The sequence below is a fragment of the Globicephala melas genome, chromosome X, assembly GCF_963455315.2.
Source record: "Globicephala melas chromosome X, mGloMel1.2, whole genome shotgun sequence".
In the NCBI taxonomy this organism is placed as follows: Eukaryota; Metazoa; Chordata; class Mammalia; order Artiodactyla; family Delphinidae; genus Globicephala; species Globicephala melas.
In genome coordinates, this window is record NC_083335.1 from 23,173,580 (window position 1) to 23,194,809 (window position 21,230).

Sequence of the window (21,230 nt, forward strand, 5' to 3'; positions counted from 1 at the left end):
ATGTTATAGCTTTCCATTTATCCAGGTCTTCTCTAGTTTCTCTCATAAAGTTCTATAGTTTTCCAATATAGATCGTGCAAATATTTTGTTAAAATTATTACTAGGTATATGATATTGTGATGCTGTTGTTAATGGTATTTTAAAATTTTCTCATTGTTTGCTGTTCATATATAGAAATAACTTTTTTATCTATATTAACCATGTATCTAGAGATCTTGCTAAATTCACATATTAATTCTAATAATTTATCTATACAGATTCTTTTTGTAGTTTGTACATGCACAATCATACTATCCGTGAATAATGATTTTCTTAACTTTTTTTAACATCTTTATTGGCGTATAATTGCTTTACAATGTTGTGTTAGTTTCTGCTGTATAACAAAGTGAATCAGCTATGCGTATACATATCTCTTCATATCCCCTCCCTCTTGCGTCTCCCTCCCAACCTCCCTATCCCACCCCTCTAGGTGGTCACCGAGCACCGAGCTGATCTCCCTGTGCTCTGCGGCTGCTTCCCACTAGCTATCTATTTTACATGTGGTAATGTATGTATGTCAGTGCCACTCTCTCACTTCGTCCCAGCTTACCCTTCCCCCTCCCCGTGTCCTCAAGTCCATTCTCTACGTCTGCGTCTTTATTCCTGTCCTGCCCCTAGGTTCTTCAGAACGTTTTTGTTTTTTTTTGATTCCATATATATGTGTTAGCATACAGTATTTGTTTTTCTCTTTCAGACGTACTTCACTCTGTATGACAGACTCTAGGTCTATCCACCTCACTACAAATAACTCAATTTCATTTCTTCTTATGGCTGAGTAACATTCCATTGTATATATGTGCCACATCTTCTTTATCCATTCATCTGTTGATGGACACTTAGGTTGCTTCCATGTCCTGGCTATTGTAAATAGTGCTGCAATGAACATTGTGGTATATGACTCTTTTTGAATTATGGTTTTCTCAGGGTATATGCCCAGTAGTGGGATTGAAAGGATGCTCAACATCTCTAGTCATTAGAGAAATGCAAATCAAAGCTACAATGAAGTATCATCTCACACTGGTCAGAATGGCCATCATCAAAAAATCCACTAATTGGCTTCCCTGGTGGCACAGTGGTTAAGAATCCACCTGCCAGTGCAGGGGACATGGGTTCAAGCCCTGGTCCAGGAAGATCCCACATGCCACAGAGCAACTAAGCCTGTGGACCACAACTACTGAGCCTGTGCTCTAGAGCCCGTGAGCCACAACTACTGAGCCCGCATGCCACAACTACTGAAGCCCACGCACCTAGAGCCCGTGCTCTGCAACAAGAGAAGCCACTGCAGTGAGAAGCCCATGCACCACAACAAAGAGTAGCCCCCACTTACCACAACTAGAGAAAGCCCGCGAGCAGCAACAAAGACCCAACGCAGCCAAAAATAGATAAATAAAATAAATATATATATTTTTAAATCCACTAACAATAAATGCTGGACAGGATGTGGAGAAAAGGGAACCCTCTTGCACTGTTGGTGGGAATATAAATTGATACAGCCACTATGGAGAACAGTATGGAGGTTCCTTAAAAAACTAAAAATAGAACTACCATATGATTATTTTATTTATTGCTTTTCAATTTTTATACTTTTTTTTCTTTTTCTTGCATTATTGCACTGGCTAGGACCTCTAGAATTATATTGTATAGCAGTGATGATCATAGGCATCTTTTCTCAGTCTCAGTAGTAGAAGAAAAGAGTTCAACATCTCAGTACTAAATAATGTTTGCTATGGGGGGGGTTTGCAGCTAATCTTTATCAGTTAAAGTTCCTTTTGGTCTTAATTTGCTATAAGTTTTTATCACAAATGAATGTTTAGTATTTTATCAAATACTCATTATATATCTGTGGAGATGATCATATGAGTTTTCTCTTTTATTCCATATATATGATGAATTACAATGATTGATTTTCAAGTTTTAATACAATCTTGCATTTCTAGAATAAGCACAAATTGGTCATTATACAATTTCTTGTTGTGTAATACCAGTTTTACTGTGTTAATATTTTGTTTAGAGTTTTTGCATCCATACTTATGAGTGAGATTGGCCTGTATTTTTTCTTATAATATACTTGTCAGAATTTTACATCAAGGTTATGTTGGACTCATAAAGCATATTTGTGAAGTGTTTTCTCTTTTTCTATTCTTTGGAAAAGTTTACTCAAGATTGGCAATTTTTTCTTCCTTAAAAGTTTGGTATATTTACAAATGAAGTCATCTGAGACTGTAATTGTTTGTGGGCGAGGGAATATTTTTCATTGTTTATTAAGGTTTTTTATAGAAACTATTCAGTTTCCTGTTTTTCTTGTGTTTATTATTGTAAGCTGTATTTTTGTAGGGATTTTTCCATTCCACTGAAAGTTTTAAATGTATTGACAAAAAGTTGTTTGTGATATCCTCTTATGATGTTTTATGTCTGAAGGATCTGCAACAATGTCATCTTTTTCATTCCCGATATTAGTTATTTGGGTCTTCTGTAGTTTCATCTTGGTCAGTCCCCATCAGGGATTTATCAGTTTTATTAGTCTATGCAAATCATCAGGTATTGGCTTTGTTGATCCTTTCTATCATATGTTTGTTCTTATTTAATTAATCTCAGCTCTTATTATTTTCTTCCTTATACCTCTTGGAGTTTACTTTGCTCTTCTTTTCCTAATTTTTTAAAATTGGATGCTTGGGTCATTGTTCTCCAGGTGGTTTTCCGTTCTACCTTATAAATTTTCCTATACATAGGGACTGAGTTATATTACACAAAATTTGATATGTGGTACCTTCATTTTCATTCATTTCAAAATATTTTCTGGGCTTCCCTGGTGGCGCAGTGGTTGAGAGTCCGCCTGCCAATGCAGGGGACACGGGTTTGTGCCCCGGTGCAGGAAGATCCCACATGCCGTGGAGCGGCTGGGCCCGTGAGCCATGGCCACTGAGCCTGCGTGTCCAGAGCCTGTGCTCCGCAACGGGAGAGGCCACAGCAGTGAGAGGCCTGCATACCGCAAAAAAAAAAACAAAAAAAATATTTTCCTATTTCCATGATGATTTCTTCTCTGTTCTGTAGTTCATTCAGAAGTCTATTTCTTAATTTCCAAATTATATGGATTTTATAATTATCTTTTGTTGCTGATTTCAAGTTTAATTCCATAGTAGGTAGAAAACATGCTATATATAATTTCAATACTTAGAAATACGTTGAGACTTGCTTTATAGCCTAGCATGTGGTCAATATTTGTAAATGTTCTTTGTGCACTTGGAATTTCTGTGTATGTTGTAGTTATTTAATGCAGTGTTCTGTATGTATCAATTGGATCAAATTTGTTAATCATGTTGGTCAAATATTCCATATTCTTTCTAAGTCGTCTGCTTGTTCTGTCAGTTAGTTAACGAGAAAGGGGGTCATAAAAGTCTCTGACTATAATTGTGAATCTGCCTTTTTCTCTTTTTTGTTCCTTCAGTTTTGCTTCAATATTTGGCTTGGTGTTTTCTTCAGTATTGGAAATTTCCTAGCCATTATCCAGTCAAGTATTTTTTCTGTCCCCATGAGACTGACAAAAGCTTTACCCAACCTTTGAAACTTCCAGCTGCATCTACCAGAATTGACAGACACTTCTAGAAAAGAAGCATCCAAAAATATCAGACACCTCTCTGGGTTTTCATTTTCTCCTAGCTTTATAATAAGCAAATATAATTGCTGGAACTTGGCCCAGCAATTCTTTACCCTTTTGTGAATTCTAGTAGTAACATCCAACGAATTTTAGAATATATTTTGTCTAGATTTTCTAGTTCTCATCAGAAGAGAATAGTAAAAATTATTTAGGTCACAATCACTAGAAACAGAGCTCCACCTTTACATTTTTATATGCATACTTGACAAAGTATCTCTTACCTAACTCCTGAAAAATACAAGGCTTTAGAAATATTGAACACAGGGTACTCCATTGCACATATTATGATAAGGTAATATTTTATTTCACTACTGTCTTCTAACCCCCCAATTGTTATTGTTGTTGATGTTGTTGTTGTTACTATTATATAGTCAATGCTTCTTTGCCATCTCTCTGAGCTAGTGGATAGTTTATTAGTCCCCATCTCATTGAGATTGCAGCTTTTCAGGGGTTGTCCTTGCTTTCTGCAGGTGTTTCCGTCCAACTCTCCATCTTAAATGGGCCAAAGACCTCATCTCTTTTCCCTTTGTGGACACAGATACCCAATCCCCTGGTCATTACTGGGTATAATAACCCCTCTATGCTGCCAGAGGGTTGACTTATATGCTTACGTCTTTGACTGTTAGCATCCTCTTTGCTTCCAGTGTTTGAGAATTTCTCTTTCTTGTGAACTAAGACATGCAATTTTAAAAATTATTACATTATATTCACCATTTCTAAGGGTTTATATCAAGGTGGTTTAAAGATAGCCTAGTCTGCCATTTTGCCAATACTGTTCATCTAGTTCTGAACAGTGAATGAATACTAGATGAATACTATTTCATCTAGTCCTACTACTTTTCAGGAAATCATCAGAATGATGTACTCCTATGTCTAAAATTTATAGTTGTATAAAGCAATATATGCAAAATGTTTGCCTCTCATTGTTTCAGTCAGCTCTGGCTTGATTGGCTTTGACCACTTAGCTTTCTAATCTTAGAAATGCCCTTTCAGTTCAGCTTTTAGTGTCTTGAGGGAGGCCATTAAGGGGAGCAGAATTACAATATCAAATTCACTATAAGAACTGAATTTCAAAATCCAAATTATCAATCATAGATTCAAAATCAAGATATAGAGTGTTGGTGCTAATTCAAGATTAACCTACTTGAGCTACCATTTATTAGGCTAAGTCCCCCCTTTTTGGTATTGTCTGGGTCCTAGACTTTTCTCACAACCTGGTGATCCCACACACAGTTTTCTATTCACTCTTCCACCCAGTGCAGTCTGGCTTTACAACTACCACTTTATCAATACAGCTCTTCCTGAAGTTACCAACAATTTCCATGTGGTAAATCCAATGGGTACTTCTCTGCCCATGTCTCACCTTGACCTCTGAGCAATATTTTTTACGTAACTGAAACCATTAGGTGGCACTTCAGGGGCTCCGAGGAGCTCCAGTTCTTTATGTCTCAACGCAGAAGGAATTCAGCAAGAGGCAAAGTGATAGATAAGAAGTGATTTATTAGAATAGGACACTTGTGAGGCTTACAAGCAGGTGGACGAGAGGGTGCTGCACCCCAAGAACTTAGTGGGCTGCAGTTTTATGATCAAAGGAAAAGTGGGGAGGGGTAGAAAACCACCTTCTTCCTCATTCTTGAATAGACATCAAAATTCCATCATCATCAGTTCCTCCTCCACGTCGGGTGGGGGAGTTTTCTTGTCCCTACATGGTCAAGCTGGGACTGTCATGGTGCAATGGAAATGAGCAAAAAGGCAATAACATATACTAAAATATGTTAAATCATTTCAGGTTTTAGTATAATGTCACCTTTTCCTTATATTTTTGTTTTTAGTGCGTGCAGAGGAGCGTGTCCTAGTAATCATTAACTTACTGAGCTCACTGGGAAGGATGTGGGTCTCATGCCACCATTGTTTTATTATTTGGGGGCATGTCTCATGTTTCTGTTACCTGGTTTTGTTGCTAAGCAAGCCTGCTTGGTTTTGTGGTTAAGCAAACCTGCTTTCTTGAGTGATCATTAACTTACAGGGGTCTCCTATACTTTTTTCTTTACTTATAATCCCCTAGTGAGATTAACTGTTTAATCACCTACTTTGGCCCTTTACTCTGTCCCATTGATGACTACCCCCTTCTTCTTGAAAAAGTGTCCTCTTTTGGCTTTAGCTGTACCACAATCTATAAGATTTCCTCCTATCACTCACTGCTCTCTCCTTCCCAGTCTCCTTTGATGGTTCCTCTTTTTCTACCTTATCTTTAAATCACAGAACACCTCAGGGCTCATTCCTTAGGGGATATCATCTGGTCTCAAACTTAGATGCTAAATACCACCTATATGCTAATGGTTGCCAATTTCATATCTCTAACCTGGCCTGTCAAATTCATATATCTTAGTGCTTAATTGACATCTTCATTTGGCTATCTATACATTATCTCAATGTTAATCTGTTTGATCTTCCATCTTATTCTTCCTTTATCCTTTTCCATTTTGTTAGTGGCAGCATTATTCACCCATTTGTTTAAGCCAAAACTTTTATTTTTCCCTTTCCTTCATTTCCTACATCCTCTCTTAAGGAATTCATATTGGTTCTACCTCCAAAATATATCTCAAACTGCCCAATGACCCTGTCAGGTGTAAATATTATTACTTTCATTGTGTAGTTACACAAGCAGAGATTAAGAAAGCATGTTAGTAATTTGCCTAAGGATACGCAGCTTTTATGCAGAGGAATTCTTATTCCAAACCGTTTACTCTTTCTATGAAATCTTGACCCTCAAAGAATACTTGTGAATGAATTAGTGAATATATTGATCCAGATAGTAATAAAATTCATAATCATGGCTTTATCAGAAGAATATTCTCACCTACTGAAAAATAACTCTGCTACCTATAGTGTAGAAACCTTTGTTACATATGAAGAGCTTTGTTACATGTAATATAGGGTAATACTTATATCATCATATGTCAATATCTGTCAATATATAAAACCAGTTTCAGAATTTAAGACTATGAAAGATAGACAACTTGGCTTCCAGCACACCCTCTTTTTCATTCAAGGATGTGGCCAATTGTACCCAAAACCTATTGCATTCTTTCGATAGGCTTTTATCTCCCTTCTGCTCCTCCAGCAAGGGAATTTTATGAAGAAACAAGCTAACCAAACTTTTATTTTGGTTTTCTACTGTCATGATTTTATTAATATTCAGTGTTTCTCAAAAAAAAAGTCAGGGATACAGAAGAGAGAAACTGGGCAGAGCTAATAATACACCTTGATTATATTGGCTAAATATTGAATGGCATTTTGAGATAAGAAGACTGTGTATTTTAATCAACCAAGAGTCATTTTAAATCCTTAAAATAAATGCAAATATTGTTAGTATGATCAGAGAAAGCAGTTGATTACTGTCACTGGCAGCTTTACCTCTTGTATATTATGAATTTTATTAGAAAGTTATCATCTTTCTGATTGTAAAACCCGAATGAAATTAGGGCACTGTGTGTTTTCCCCAGTGATTTCTTGTAGCATCACAAAATCCCTACAACATTACCTGTAATCTTAATGAATGTTAGTGAAAACCACTTGACATTTGTCTGGCACTGACTTCATTTCTAAGCCTTGAGTGCTGTTATCATTTTGTGGACTGCTCAAAAGCAATATGATTTAGAGTTTATTTTATACATAGAGATATAACTACCTTTTTTAACAGAGTTCCTTGTACATTCACTCAGATGCTAGAGGGCTTTGTGCCATTTTGATTATATATTTTAAATACAGGTATAGACTGAGATTTTGATAATTCTAATGTGTTTTTGAAAGAGTAGACTCTGGTTGTAATAAAATATGTAAATACATCTTCTTTGAATTCCCCACAGAGCTCTGTACCATGGAGTGTGGTAGCCATGGAGTCTGCTCAAGGGGAATTTGCCAATGCGAAGAAGGTTGGGTAGGACCAACATGTGAAGAACGCTCCTGTCATTCTCATTGTGCTGAGCATGGCCAATGCAAAGATGGAAAATGTGAGTGTAGCCCTGGATGGGAGGGCGACCACTGTACAATCGGTAAGTACCACCATACTTTGAACAAAGTAAATTGGATGAATTGAAGAAGTAAAGCAGTCTAGCAAGTCAATCACCAAGCTGTTTGTAGAATTTGAGATGGGAAGAGGGAAGAAGTAGGAGGGCTGGCCATAAGTTTGAAAGTTTCCTTAACTGGGAGGTTTCCTGTTTTGTTGATAATATCTTACTTATTTCTGTGTCTTTTCCTTTCTCATTACTTCATTATTCTTTATATTTTCTGCTTTCAAGTGCTTTGAGTTACTCAAATGAAAGATGATACATTAGAATATAGTGTCATTAGTTAATAAGAAAAGTGCTTTTGTTGTAAAGTTAACATTCACTGGCCATTTTTCCTTTTGAAAAGTATAGGTTGTTTTGGTTGAAAGCACTTAGAGGCAGTTTCATTAAATGGGACTACTTTATCAGGGGCCATTCAGTATCATTAAGGGCTGTCTTTAATGTGTACAAGGAAGACACTCCTGACCTGCTATCAATAGAACATCTGTGTTGAATTGTTTATTGGGTAGTATAGAGAGTTCGTACCGAGGCATCCACCCTCTCTCGTCCCTTGTCACCAATTTCACTAATTTTCAGGCTGCTTCCTGGGAGAACACCTGTGGATGTGAGAAAGTCTATGTAATAATTAATCTATCACGTGGTCTTCACACCATAAAAAACACTAATAATAATGAAAGTTTCATTTATAAAATACTTTTTTCTGAGAAAAATATCAAAGCCCTTGACACACACATGTATCTGCCACCAAGGTTCCCTGCGCATACAGAGGGACAAGTATGATTACCATTGTTCAGCTAAGGAAAGTGAGTAACAGAGTGTTCCAGTGTCATTCTATGAGCACACAGAGAATTCATACAGTGCAAAAGCAAGCGTGGGCCTCTGGGTACACAGTTCATTGTTTATGGGCTTTTTTTTCCCTCTAGACTGTACTACAGCTTTCATTTTTAGGTGATTTTTGTTATAATGGTTGGAACCTGCCAAAGTAATGTATAGTATATATAATATATATAACATAATTTTAATAAACTGCATTACTACTCAACTACAGTCAGTCTTGTTCTGTGACTGTGGAAAATACTTAAGATTCATTAAAAAGGTGGTGAGGGGTGAGATTCAGATGCAGCTTAAGTAATTACATTCCTGCACTAGAGTAAGTTTATTGCCTTCACATAGGAGGATTTAAATATTGTCATGATTACCAAAGGTGGTTACTCCAGAACTCCCTTCTAAAGATATTACTAATAAGAAGTTCAAGCTAGCACTCCTTCATGAGTTATTACTGAAATGTAAAAATGCAGTTCTTATACTTTTAATGAAATATGACACTTTTTTAGGAAGCCTAATAGAGTTTCTTACAGAAAAGCCATTAATATCTTTCCCACAGAAAATATTATTCACAAACCACACAGGCCAGTGTACTAACTTTTGAGCTGCAGGCATTTCAGAATTCACAGTTTGCTGTTCTCCCAGGCAACAGATGGTAAACCATTAGTACTTGTTGTATAGCTTTGGTCTCCCAGAAATTCATTCAATCACTCTTTTCCCCCCTTTTTAGCTCACTACTTAGATGCTGTCCGAGGTAAGCCCGTTCTCTCTAGTTTTATAACAGAAAAATATTTTAAACCGAAAATATGCATGTGGGAAAGGAAGTGTTGGTGGGGTTTGGGTGTTGTTTGTTGTTGTTGTTTTTAATGTTGGCAGTCTTACTTAAGTGCAATATTGTCAGGTTCATGCTGTAATAGACTTAAAAGTAATTTGCTTTCCCAATATCAAAGATTGATTTTTTGCCGTAGAGTTTAATAGACTGATAAGCAGTTTTAAGAATTACTTTTCTTTGTCTTGATGTCGAGGGGTGTGTGTGTGTGTGTCTGTTTATATGACAGAGAGGTAATTATTAAATAAACTAGGTTTAGGTAGACAGCTGAACTTTCTCTCTAACATAACAATATAGCTTTAAGTCCGTGTAGAGTATCCTTACAAGGGCAGAAGAATTATTCCCCTGTTAGTACCTCATCATCCATCCCCACCAGGGATCTGCATTCAATAGAGACTGCAAGGGTTTTTCTGTCAGATTTCCTGGTGCCTTTCATTACCTCAGCCTCAGAAGGTTGAAAATGTCATACTCAAATTATCCCTAATTTCTCTTTATCCACTGTATGTGCATGAGAATGGAACTAGATAAATTTCTTTCTTAATCTTACACATGTGAGTGAGGAATATATATATAATCTTTTCATATTTTCTAACAGCCATCTGTCATTTTATTTTAAAGTCTTTTCTTCCTCTGGTCTGTTGAGAGTTGCTAGGAAAACCATTTGCAAGAAACACTGGATTACTTCTACAGATTTTTTTAAAAATTCTTTTGCTTTTTATACTGCTGGAATTTTCTTTCAAAGACAGAAAATGGAAAGAATATTGATTGGACTCTCTCCTGTAAAATCCAGATCTGGTCCTGTGTTGCTACTGGGGAAATTTCCAGAAGCTATGTGCCATTATTGCTCTCTCTGTTCATCTGCCCACTGAGCACTTGGGACATGCAGAGTTGCCCTTTGGAATAGCCTATCTCTGAACCACTGGTAGAAAGAGTAGGTCATCCCTGAGAAATTAAAAGTCTAAATAGAGACCGTCGTTAGTGTTTGTGGTTAGGGTTATCAATGGATAGAAGTCATTTAAGCATTATAATTTCCTCTTGACTATATTTATCCAGTTATTCTCTAGAATTCTGAAAGTCTAAATTTGGTGTGCATTAATTCCATAAACATTTGTTGAGCACTTACTACAGGTATACTATTATGCTAGTTTCTGAGAGAGATACCAGATAAGTAAAAAAATCAATCCTTAGCTTTCAGATCAATAATAATCCTGAAGAGAAGAGCTGAATAGGTGTAAAGCAACTGCAGCACATTTCTAAGGCACCATGTGGGCAATTAATGGTCTGAACTGTATACCAACATACCTAAGTCCTGAAGCAACATATCACAAGGGAAAAATCAGCACAAAGTAGCAGTTGTTAGGAGAAGTATCTCTTCATAGAAACTGCTGTCTTTTCCCAACTTTTTGGTCATAACTAGATACAATATCATCCATCCAGTTTTGATTGAGATGAGGAGATACCTTTTTCGAAAAGAAACAAAAAACATGTCTTGTCCCCATCATAGTTTTCATCCTGTCTGAATCAGAGGTTGGGAATTGGGGTTAGCATTAATAACGTTTAATTGGCTCTCTAAGGAAAAGCACAGCAGAGTAAGGGATAACAAGTTCCCTGGGAAGGTGGTATAAGCAAGCAAGCTCCTCTTCCATTTATTCAACACCTCATCTGAATGGAGCCCAGATGATTCGATTTTTCCCTCTAGGCAGATACATCATTGTTGGCCAAACCCATTCTGATATCTCTGAATTTGTTACTCTCTGCTGTCTTTTCAGATGGCTGCCCAGGGCTCTGCTTTGGAAATGGGCGATGTACCCTGGATCAAAATGGTTGGCACTGTGTGTGTCAGGTGGGTTGGAGTGGGACAGGCTGCAATGTTGTCATGGAAATGCTTTGTGGAGATAACTTGGACAATGATGGAGGTGAGTCATTTATTAAATGTTCATAAAAGAAAGGAATAGCCCAGCCTCTAGCACAGTGATGACCAATCTGGCCAAGAGTGAAAATTAGGAATCCTTATAAAGTCACACTATTTTGTAAATCTCAATTTATTGAATATTTACAGTAACCAGGCAATACTCCAAACTCTTTCCATGTATTATATCTCATTTAATTCTCACAATAACGTTATCAGGTATAGGTACTATTTTCCTTGTTTACAAATGGGAAAACTAATACTTGGAGTGGGGATGGTAAGTGACTTTTCCAGGATCACACAGCTAGAAAGTAACAGAACCGAGGTTCCAATTCAGGGCTGTATGACTTCAGTTTCTGTTTTCTTAATTGTTACAACCATGCTGCTTCCCATATCTGTGGCATTTATTCTACTAAATTAAATCAGCGTACCACTGTCTAAACTGTCAGATGCTAGTGTAGCTTGCACTGTACACATCGTGAGGTAGTTTTCTTTGTTCTTAGTTATTTAGAGCTCCCTCTTGTGTCTTTACCTTTTAGTACCACTTTACATCTTTCAAAGGACACAGCATCATGACAATTCACAGTAGAGTATTTTACATTTAATTCAAGAGCTGCACATGTTTTAGAAAGCCGTATGTGGCTCCAAGGCCTCCGGGTAACCACTTCTGTTTTAATCAAGCAAACAAAGGCATCTAATACATTGTACAGTCAGGCCTCAAAACAGCCAAATCACCTCTGAATGAGCCTAAAACAACAAATCCTCACTTTCCTCTTACTTTCTACTCAATAAAACATGAAATTGACAAAAAAATTTATTTCTAATTTCTGTATATTGACTTAAAATGAAGTAGGTTGTTACATTTGACTCCTCAAGGTTTCTATTTGTGCTTAGACAATTATATACCTTGTCATTTGAATCCAAATGGGGCTTAAAACAATAAGGTACCAATCATCGTTTAAGCACCAAATTAGGTGTAAAAGTGTCCTCTTTTATTGTTCTGGCTAACAGTTTACCTTTAAAAGTTATAAGACCTTATGAATTTTAAGTAGAAGCAACTTTCTGATTAAGAGCACAGGGCTTTGAAGTTAGAATTTCTGGGATCAAATATTAGCTCTGCTATGTACTTCTGGCTGTAGGGTTTGGGAAAAGTTTCTTGCTATCTCTGTGCTTCAATTTCCTTATCTTCAAAATGGGGCTGATAATAATAATAACTGTCTAATAGGGTTGTTATAAGAATTAAACAAGATAATTCATGTGCACTACTTAAAGGGTGATAAACTACACCAATCAACGCACACATGCACACAAACACACACACAAACACACACACACACACACACTAAATTTAGGATAACAGACCATTTTCTGAAGAGACTGTTTACTTCCTATCTAATTTGAAATTTTTGTTGGGGAGGCCAGAGTGAGATTTTCAGTTAAATGGTACACTAATCAACCATTTACTTGACTTCTGTGGTCCGCCAAGACTCATTTTCTTTTTTTGTTTTTTTCAAGACTCGTCTTCTACACCCATCATTCTCAGTTCATCATTTAAGTCCCAACTCAAGCCATATTTCCCATGATACCTCTGACATCCACCACCCCAGCCTACCATGGTGTTTATCATATGCACCATACAATCAAGCACTAAATTATATCCTGTCTATATTGTTTCCTTGTTACATGTTAAGTATGACCCAGAGTCCATAGTTTGATGCCCAATATAATTACTAATAATATTAGCTCACTTGTATTCAGGGTTTACTATGTACAAGGCACTGTGCTGAGTCCTTTATGTGAATAATTTCACTTAATCCTCATGAGGTAGAAACTACTATTAACGCTACTTTACAAATTAGGAAACGGAGGCACTGAGAAGTTAAATAAATTGCTCAAGATCATATAGAAAGTAAACGATAGAGCCAGGGTGTAAACCTAGGTGGTCTGCTTCATTCCAAAAAAGATCGGAGGCAGTAATGGAGATTTCTCAATTGATATATTGATTAAAATGTTATGCTCAGAAAATACATTAACAACCTATGCAAGTATAATTTCTTTCTTTCTTTCCTTCTCTATTTATTTGTTTTTGGCTGTGTTGGGTCTTTGTTGCTGCACGCGGGCTTTCTCTAGCTGCGGTGAGCAGGGGCTACTCTTTGTTGCAGAGCATGGGCTCTAGGCACGCGGGCTTCAGTAGTTGTGGCTCATGGGCTCTAGAGCACAGGCTCAGTAGTTGTGGCGCACGGGCTTGGTTGCTCCGTGGCATGTGGGATCTTCCTGCACCAGGGCTCGAACCTGTGTCCCCTGCATTGGCAGGCAGAATCTTAACCACTGTACCACCAGGGAAGTCCCAAGTATAATTTCTGACTCAGGGTTGAGCTAAAATAAGTTTCCTGCTTAATAAAGTACAGCTTGATAAAAATAATTGAATAATTATCAAGCATTTTCTGTGGCGTCAAGGTCACCTCAAGGGAGCCAAAAATGTTTAAGGAATGGATCAATTAAATATTAATGAAATAATGGATTATCAATTTTCAATATCTGTGGCATATATAGATACAAAAGGTATAGAAGATGTTGCTGAATGTGTATTGACCTATGAACATTCCTTTAAAATTGTGTATCTACGTGGGAATCAAAAATCAAAGACGCTGATGTGAGTTTAGTGTATTTTTATGATTGTCTGTTTAGGGAGTAGCAGGGGGAGGCTCCTTGAGATATTCAATTACCATTTTTTCATTTGGTAGGATTAAGATGATACTGATGACAAATAAATATTTAGTTCTACTTTGAGATGGAAAGATGGATTAAATAACCTCTGAAAGCCTCATGACTAAGATTTTGGACAATAAATCCATTTTTATACTGTTTAAGTAACATCCCTAAGAATATATTAAATGCCCTGCATTTGGTGGTCTCAGCTTTCCAGCTATCCAGAATGGCTGGATTCATTTCCAGCCATCCAGAATGATTGTATATGCCTAATGATTAATATTTGCATACTTGTTTGTGCATGTATGTGTGTGAGTTTTAATTAAATCAGAAAGTGCCAATTGAACCTTTTGGGGGAAAAAAAAGTGGTCCTAATTTTTTAAATGTTAATTCTTAAGAAATCTTCCCAGTCAAAAAAAAAAATCACTTTCAAGCAGTTGCTTCAAGTAGCTGCTTCCTGATTACTACATATCATTGCTGATACTTAAAGAATGGCAGGATTTTTTTTTTTTTGCATTCTAATCAGCTTTGAATACTCATTAGTATTACTGCTACTTCCTGAAGCTTTGACTTTAGTTACACTCTGATTCAATGCATTGTGACTCTTAGTAACTAGTTGGGCTCATTGAATATGTGGGTGACACAGGTCTAGGAGCTACCTAAGAGCTCCTTGAATAATAAAAACAGAGCTAAGAACAAATAACCCTTGGATTTTTTTCTTAACATGCAAAAAAATTGAAAACTGTCTTTTACATTGTATATTTAAGAACTAATTACTACAGAAATCACAAATCTATCAAATGTCTTGACCTCATGTATCCCTTTAGTCAACAAGCACATACCATGGACACAACCTTGTGCTTGGAAGAGGAGACTTAACCTTATGGTGACCACATTTTTCATGTGTTCATCATGTGTCCTGATTTAGGGTTTGAAAAATATTATCACCATACATTACATGCACATATGAATTGACATGAGAAAAAAAGTTTAGACATTATATTAACTGAATCAGAATAGCTAAAACAAAGAATAGTAAGAGCAAGCTAGAACTATCAGATGTTAAAATAATATTTTAAAACTATGATAATTAAAACAAAATGGTACTGATGTAAGCATAGACAGATCAGTACAACCGAATAAAAGCTTCAGGAACACACCCCAGTACAAATATTTAGGATATTATAAAACCAGCATCAAAAATCATTGGGGAAAAGAAACATTATGAAATAGGTGGTGCTGAGACAACTATTAAGGAAAAAAAACTTAGATTTTCAATTCATATTTTATTCCAAAACAAAATAAATAAAAACACTGCAGCTGATTAATGAGTTGAAGGCAAAAGAAAACTCAAACACAATTAGAAGAAAACATAGATGGTAGATCTCAAGATTGGAAAGGACTTCTTAAACATAAAAGCTAGGAAAGAAACCACACTAGGAAAAAAATGATAAGTTGGACTTCATAAAAGTTTCCAACTTCTTTGTATTCTTTGGCTAAGTTTTATAGACCATCCGACATCTATTTGGAGATACCAAAATCTGCATTGTCTGATATGGTAGCCACTAGCCACATATGACTCTTTAAATACAATTTAAATAACATTAAAAATTCCATTTCTCCGTTGCACTAGCCGCATCTCAAGTGCTCAACAGTCACATGAGGCTAGTGACTACTGTGTTGGTGCACATCTAGAGCATTCCTATCAATGGAGAAAGTTCTATTGGATAGCGCTGATCCAAATGTTTGACTCAAAGAGTTACTTACCTTTCATTCATTACTTTTCCATTCATTCATTACTACTTTGTGCCGAGTATTGTGCTTGACACTGAGGAGAAAATGCCAAACAAGTTTCTGCCTTCATGGAGCTTATGGTTTAGGTATTAAACAAGAAAGCACACAAATAACTATATATTTACAATTGTTTAGAGTGCTGTAAAGTTTTTACAGTGCTATAAACATGTATAGCAGGACCTAACCAGGTCTATATGGCAAGGGAGGCCTCACATGAGTCAGGGGAAGAATGTTCCAGGCCAGGGAAACAGCATGTACAAATGCCCTGAGGTGGAAATATACTAGACTCTTCTAGAAAGTGAAAGGTAAGTCATTGTGGCTGGAATACAATGAGTCAGGGAGAGATTGGTGGGAGATGAGAATATAAAGGTAGGCACTGGCCTGATTATACAGAACATTGTAAATTTTTAAAGATCTTCAGCTATCAAAGATTACAGTTTAGTCCCTCAAGTCATAGAGGAAGGAAGATGACTTCTGATACTGTGGAACGATTGTCACGGAGGTTAAAAAGACGTACAATAAGAGTGTTTAATCAAAACACTCTTTTTCCCCCAATCTTTTAAGTGTTTGTCACATGTTTGTCCAAGCTTCTCTTATATAAACTCTTCCGGTGGTCTATATTCATATTCATTGGTAAAATCAATAAGTTAATTGCCTAAAAGAGAATGATCTTCCAGGAATCATTCTTCATAACAAGTCACCATTCATTAAGAACAATAGCTATTTGCAAGCCTGTTTTATGATGCAGTGTTTCTAGATCTAGAAATCAGCACCATGGGTGAATTATGAACACATATAAGCTCATGGATCAATAAGCCTCATGTTTTGAATGTCACCAGCATGCTGCAGGGTTTAATAAATAGGAAAATGAAATAGAAGGAGCAATGAATTGGTAACATTTGCTCTGTTTAAGGGCCCCTCTCTGCATTTACTTTTAAGATTTGGCTGGGAAAAAAGACCTGGCAACAGAAAGCATATTCCTAATTATTCTCTTCTGACCATACCCCCCTCATTTCCAAGGAACCCATTTATTAGAAGATCATCACTTAGTTATGAGAGCCTAAACTGCCAAGTGATTCCAGATACGAGTGGAAGTTGGAACATTTAAACGCTATAACTCAGTTAACCCCTCTATAATGGATCTGTCACATTATTTATCGACTAAGACTAGTAATACTTGACATCTTCCTACTTTGTAGTGGTGAAAATGAATGAGAATGTTTGAAATACAGTAATATAAAGTGTGTGATAAAGATGTGGTATCAATGAAGAATCTATTTGTAACTTTACATATTTTGATGCATTCATTGAACATTTATTAATCTCTAGGTGCATTTATAAATGTCCTAAAAATAGGACTTTTAGGACATCCATTTATTCATTCAGTAAATATTTATTGAAAGCTTACTTGGGGTCAGGCACTATTCTAGTCATTGAGGAAATAGCAATGAATAAAAAAGACTAAATCCGTGTTCCATGGATCTTATATTCTAGTTTTGAGAGGCAGACAATAAACTAAAAATTTTTTTAAATAGTCTGATAGAAGATGGTAAGTGTTATGGAGAAATTGTTTTTTAAGCAGGTTAAAAAAGGATAGGGAGTGTGCGACAGAGGTGGCATTTTAAATAATGTGGCCAGAGGAAGCCTTACTGAGTAAGCCTTACTTGAGTAAAGACTTAAAGGAGGTGAGGGGTGAGCCATACTGACATTGGAGAAAAGAAGATTCGAGGCGTAGGAACAGTGGGGAAGGGGGTTGTGGGATACGGTAATGGGAGGTAAGGTCAGAGAGGTAAGAGAGAGACGGTAAAGAACCAGACTGTGAGGAAGTAGGTCTTGGTCAGGACACAGGCTTTTATTCTGAGCGATTTGGGAAGCCATTGATGGCAGGTGGGGAGGACGTGAACATTAGTGGCATATAAACAATTTACTTTCCTGATGCAGAAAAAGTAAATGTATAGGTTATAGCAATAACAATGATTTGGGCAGTTCCAGTACCAAGTGCACTTGAACTTCTCCCACTTTCTTTTTACCAATACAGCAAAATACTAGGGTGAAAGTCAGCCTGAATAAATGAAAAAAGATGAATTAGAGACTATTTCCAAAGGAAATACAGTCATATTACCTTCAATGCATATAATGACAACAACTAAGCTACCAGAAGTGCCTAGTAGAGGGCCTGCTTTAGTAAAAATTTATGAATGATTTGTAATGAGTCCATTGTTTGTAGGTTTCTAAAATGCCCGAGAAGATTTTGTTCAACTGAATCACTGGAATGATCAGCCCTTCAGTTTCTTTTTCACTATTAATTTGCTTGGTAGACGCTCTATTCTATCGATGCTGAAAAGGTTAAGCTTCAGTCCAGCCCCTGTCCAAATGATAACAAATTCTGAATTTGTGAAATTCAATGAATAAAGATTTACTGTAGCATTAGTATCTGTTTAGAGCCACATAGATTCCTACCTATCTGACAACCTAACCAAGCAGAGTTCACAAAATGAACACATTCTAACGACCTGAATATGCTACAGAAAAGTTAACTGCCCTCTGGCCAGTGATAAGGCAACTTAAATAAAAGTGAGTCTGAACATTTTCAGCTGCCACTGCAGACCATTGGCATCTACCCCAGGACTCTATCCCTAGGCTCCTTGTAGCCTGTACAGTCTATAATTTGGTTAATGGCAAGAGCTAACATTTATCGAGAGTGCTAGCTACTAAACTCTAAGCACGATGCTGATATGATTATGAGAGCATGTGATCCTTACGACAATTCTACTCATCCCATCTAGTAGATGAGGAAACTGAGAATCCAGGAGTTGCACTGATTTGTCCAGGATCGTGTACATTGTAAGTGGCAAAGTCAAGATTAGAATCAAAGTCGTCTGATTCTTTCACCTTAACCACTTCATGTGTTCTAAATCCTACATTGATCAGTCACTTGGAGGTCTTACAGCCTAGGTCAGTAGTACTAGTCATACCTCTTGGATGGTGATGTTGGACGTGTGATTTGTAGTCAGAGCACTGGGTGTTAATATGACTCCCATATTTCTTCCAACCACATTCAGCTTCCCTTCCTTTATTTATAAAATGGAGATGAGAATGTCTACCTAACAGGGTTGTCACAAGGATTTAGTTAAAATACTACATGAAGATGTACCTAGTGCCATACCTGACAAATATTAACTAATCTATACGTGGTGCCAAATCCTTTTGGATAGCCTGCCATGGAACTAGCTGTCCGTTTTTATCAAGGTAATAATATGGGTGCTGTCCCTAAGAGGATATATATTTGTAAATTCATTTTAAGGATTAGGAAAACGTGGGTTTTCCCTGTATTGTTCATATTCCCTTGTCCAATCCTGCTTTCAACCAAGGGCATACATCTAGTAGGTAAAAGTTTAATAGTGAGTGACTTGATCATGTACAGAAGAAACCAGTGTCCTTGACCTTCATCAACCCCAACTGAGCCAGCTGGCATAGTCCCTAACTGGCTGGCAAAGCTAGGACCAGTGAATGCCCTGTTTAGTCCTTCAAGACAATTTAACCTCCCTTTTATTTTGCTAGCTTTTATTTTTATTCCTTTAAAGGGAACAGGCCCTAAAAGTAAAGTAAGCTAACATTTGATATGTCCATATCTGACACCTTGAGCCTGGCTGTCAAGGGTGCCACAGCTTCCAATTCAGGGTGATAAAAGAACCATTAACAGCCAAAAAGAAAAAAAGAAAAAGAAAAAAGGAAACCCACACAAGCAGTGTGATATCATCTGCACTCCTTTGTAACAGTCTAGACATACTGTATGGAGTGTTATCCAATGTGATAATTGGTAAGTAGATCTTTGCCCATGTACTGGGCTTACCTATGAATTATAATTCGGGGTTGCATACCATTATTGGTCTGCTTGCCTGCAGCCTTTCTAGATTCAACAGAAGTCTTGCTGTTCTCAGAAAACAGAGGTCTTAGAGGGTCAGCCCTGTATAATAGGCAATTAGTGAATATGAAACATTAACTTGGAATTTATAGCACATAACTAGATGAGAATGTGAGTCCCAATTTTGAATTGGCTCTGTGTTTAGTTTTAGAATCCGGTTTTGAAGATCGTTGGGGCATTACTATTTATTTAAAATCTATTTCTTTTCAAAAATAAGTTAGAATTGTGTGGTTGACAGGTCGAAACCTGTGAATGCCCAATCTGATTATTACTACTGCACTTGCTGCCGATTGAAAGATAAAGGTGACTGGCCATCTGAAAAGCAGTTTTTCATTGTTTAGTATATTATGCATCAATTCCAGACATCAGAAAACTGTTTAAATCAGATTGATATTTTTGCCAGCTTTCCAGCACATCCAGATGTTTAATTGGCAGAGTAAAGAGATAATGTGCTAATAGGAGGCTGAGAACAATGTATTGGAGAGAGAGGTGATAGTGGCATCTAAAATCTATAGAAAATCTGTTAATGTAATTTGCTGAATGAGGGGAGAAAGGGCAGCAGAAGGGAACTTCTTAGGGAAACTAATGCACACAAAAGTTATTCATCAGTGAAAAAGAAATATATATACAGAGAAGTAAAAATCAGGGGCAGAACTACACTGAACAAACAGGGTAGAGGCCAGAAAGCAGCAAACTGCATTTTAAATCAAAGTAGTGTCTGTGGTACAGGGAATTTGAAAGGACCTCATGTGGGGAAGAATATTTCCAGGGTGCCCTAGGGCTACTGTTCCAAACGCCTGCTCTCTTGGTGTTCCTGACTTTCATTGCCCCCAGCTGTGGTGCTTCCCCCTCCAGCTCAACAGGGGCAGCCATGTAAAGGAGAGAGAGCGAGCAAAAGAGCCGCGTGAAACCGGTGCCAGTAACTTTCATCATCAGCCTTAAGGAACGGGTAATCCATCTGAACCTCCCTATTCCACTGCAAGCCAAGAAGATGAGCATCTTTATATTTACCCTTGTTAAACATCTGAATTAGGGCTTCCCTGGTGGCGCAGTGGTTGAGAGTCCACCTGCCGATGCAGGGGACAAGGGTTCGTGCCCCGGTCCGGGAAGATCCCACATGCCGCGGAGCGGCTGGTCCCGTGAGCCATGGCCGCTGAGCCTGCGCATCTGGAGCCTGTGCTCCGCAACGGGAGAGGCCACAACAGTGAGAGGCCCGCGTACCGCAAAACAAACAAACAAAAAATCTGAATTAGAGCTACTGGCCTGCTTTAAGGACCATGGAAGGGCTTTAACTTTTTTTTTTTTTTTTTTTTTTTTGCTTATTGGGTGTGGAATGAAGTGTCCATATGCTCAAATAATCACTCCAACCCCTTCTCTTTGCACGTAATTCTTATAACACTTATTGCAGGTTTAACTAGTGTAAGAGTCAGCTGTTTTATGCACCTATTCCTCCTAAGTTCTGAGCTCTTAAAAAC

At 37.2% G+C, this 21,230-nt stretch overlaps 1 protein-coding gene across 2 annotated transcripts in view; it reads left to right on the forward strand.

The window, feature by feature from the left end:
- The window catches only part of TENM1 (teneurin transmembrane protein 1), an 806,315-nt gene that overhangs the window by 608,134 nt on the left and 176,951 nt on the right, over positions 1-21,230 (forward strand). The window contains exons 6-8 of one of the 2 annotated variants that reach the window (XM_070044740.1): positions 7,564-7,749; positions 9,320-9,343; positions 11,188-11,334. In XM_070044740.1, the coding sequence (XP_069900841.1) occupies positions 7,564-7,749; positions 9,320-9,343; positions 11,188-11,334 (357 nt within the window). The remainder of the gene's footprint in view (positions 1-7,563; positions 7,750-9,319; positions 9,344-11,187; positions 11,335-21,230) is intronic. The other variant, XM_060293028.1, reaches the window with a different exon arrangement.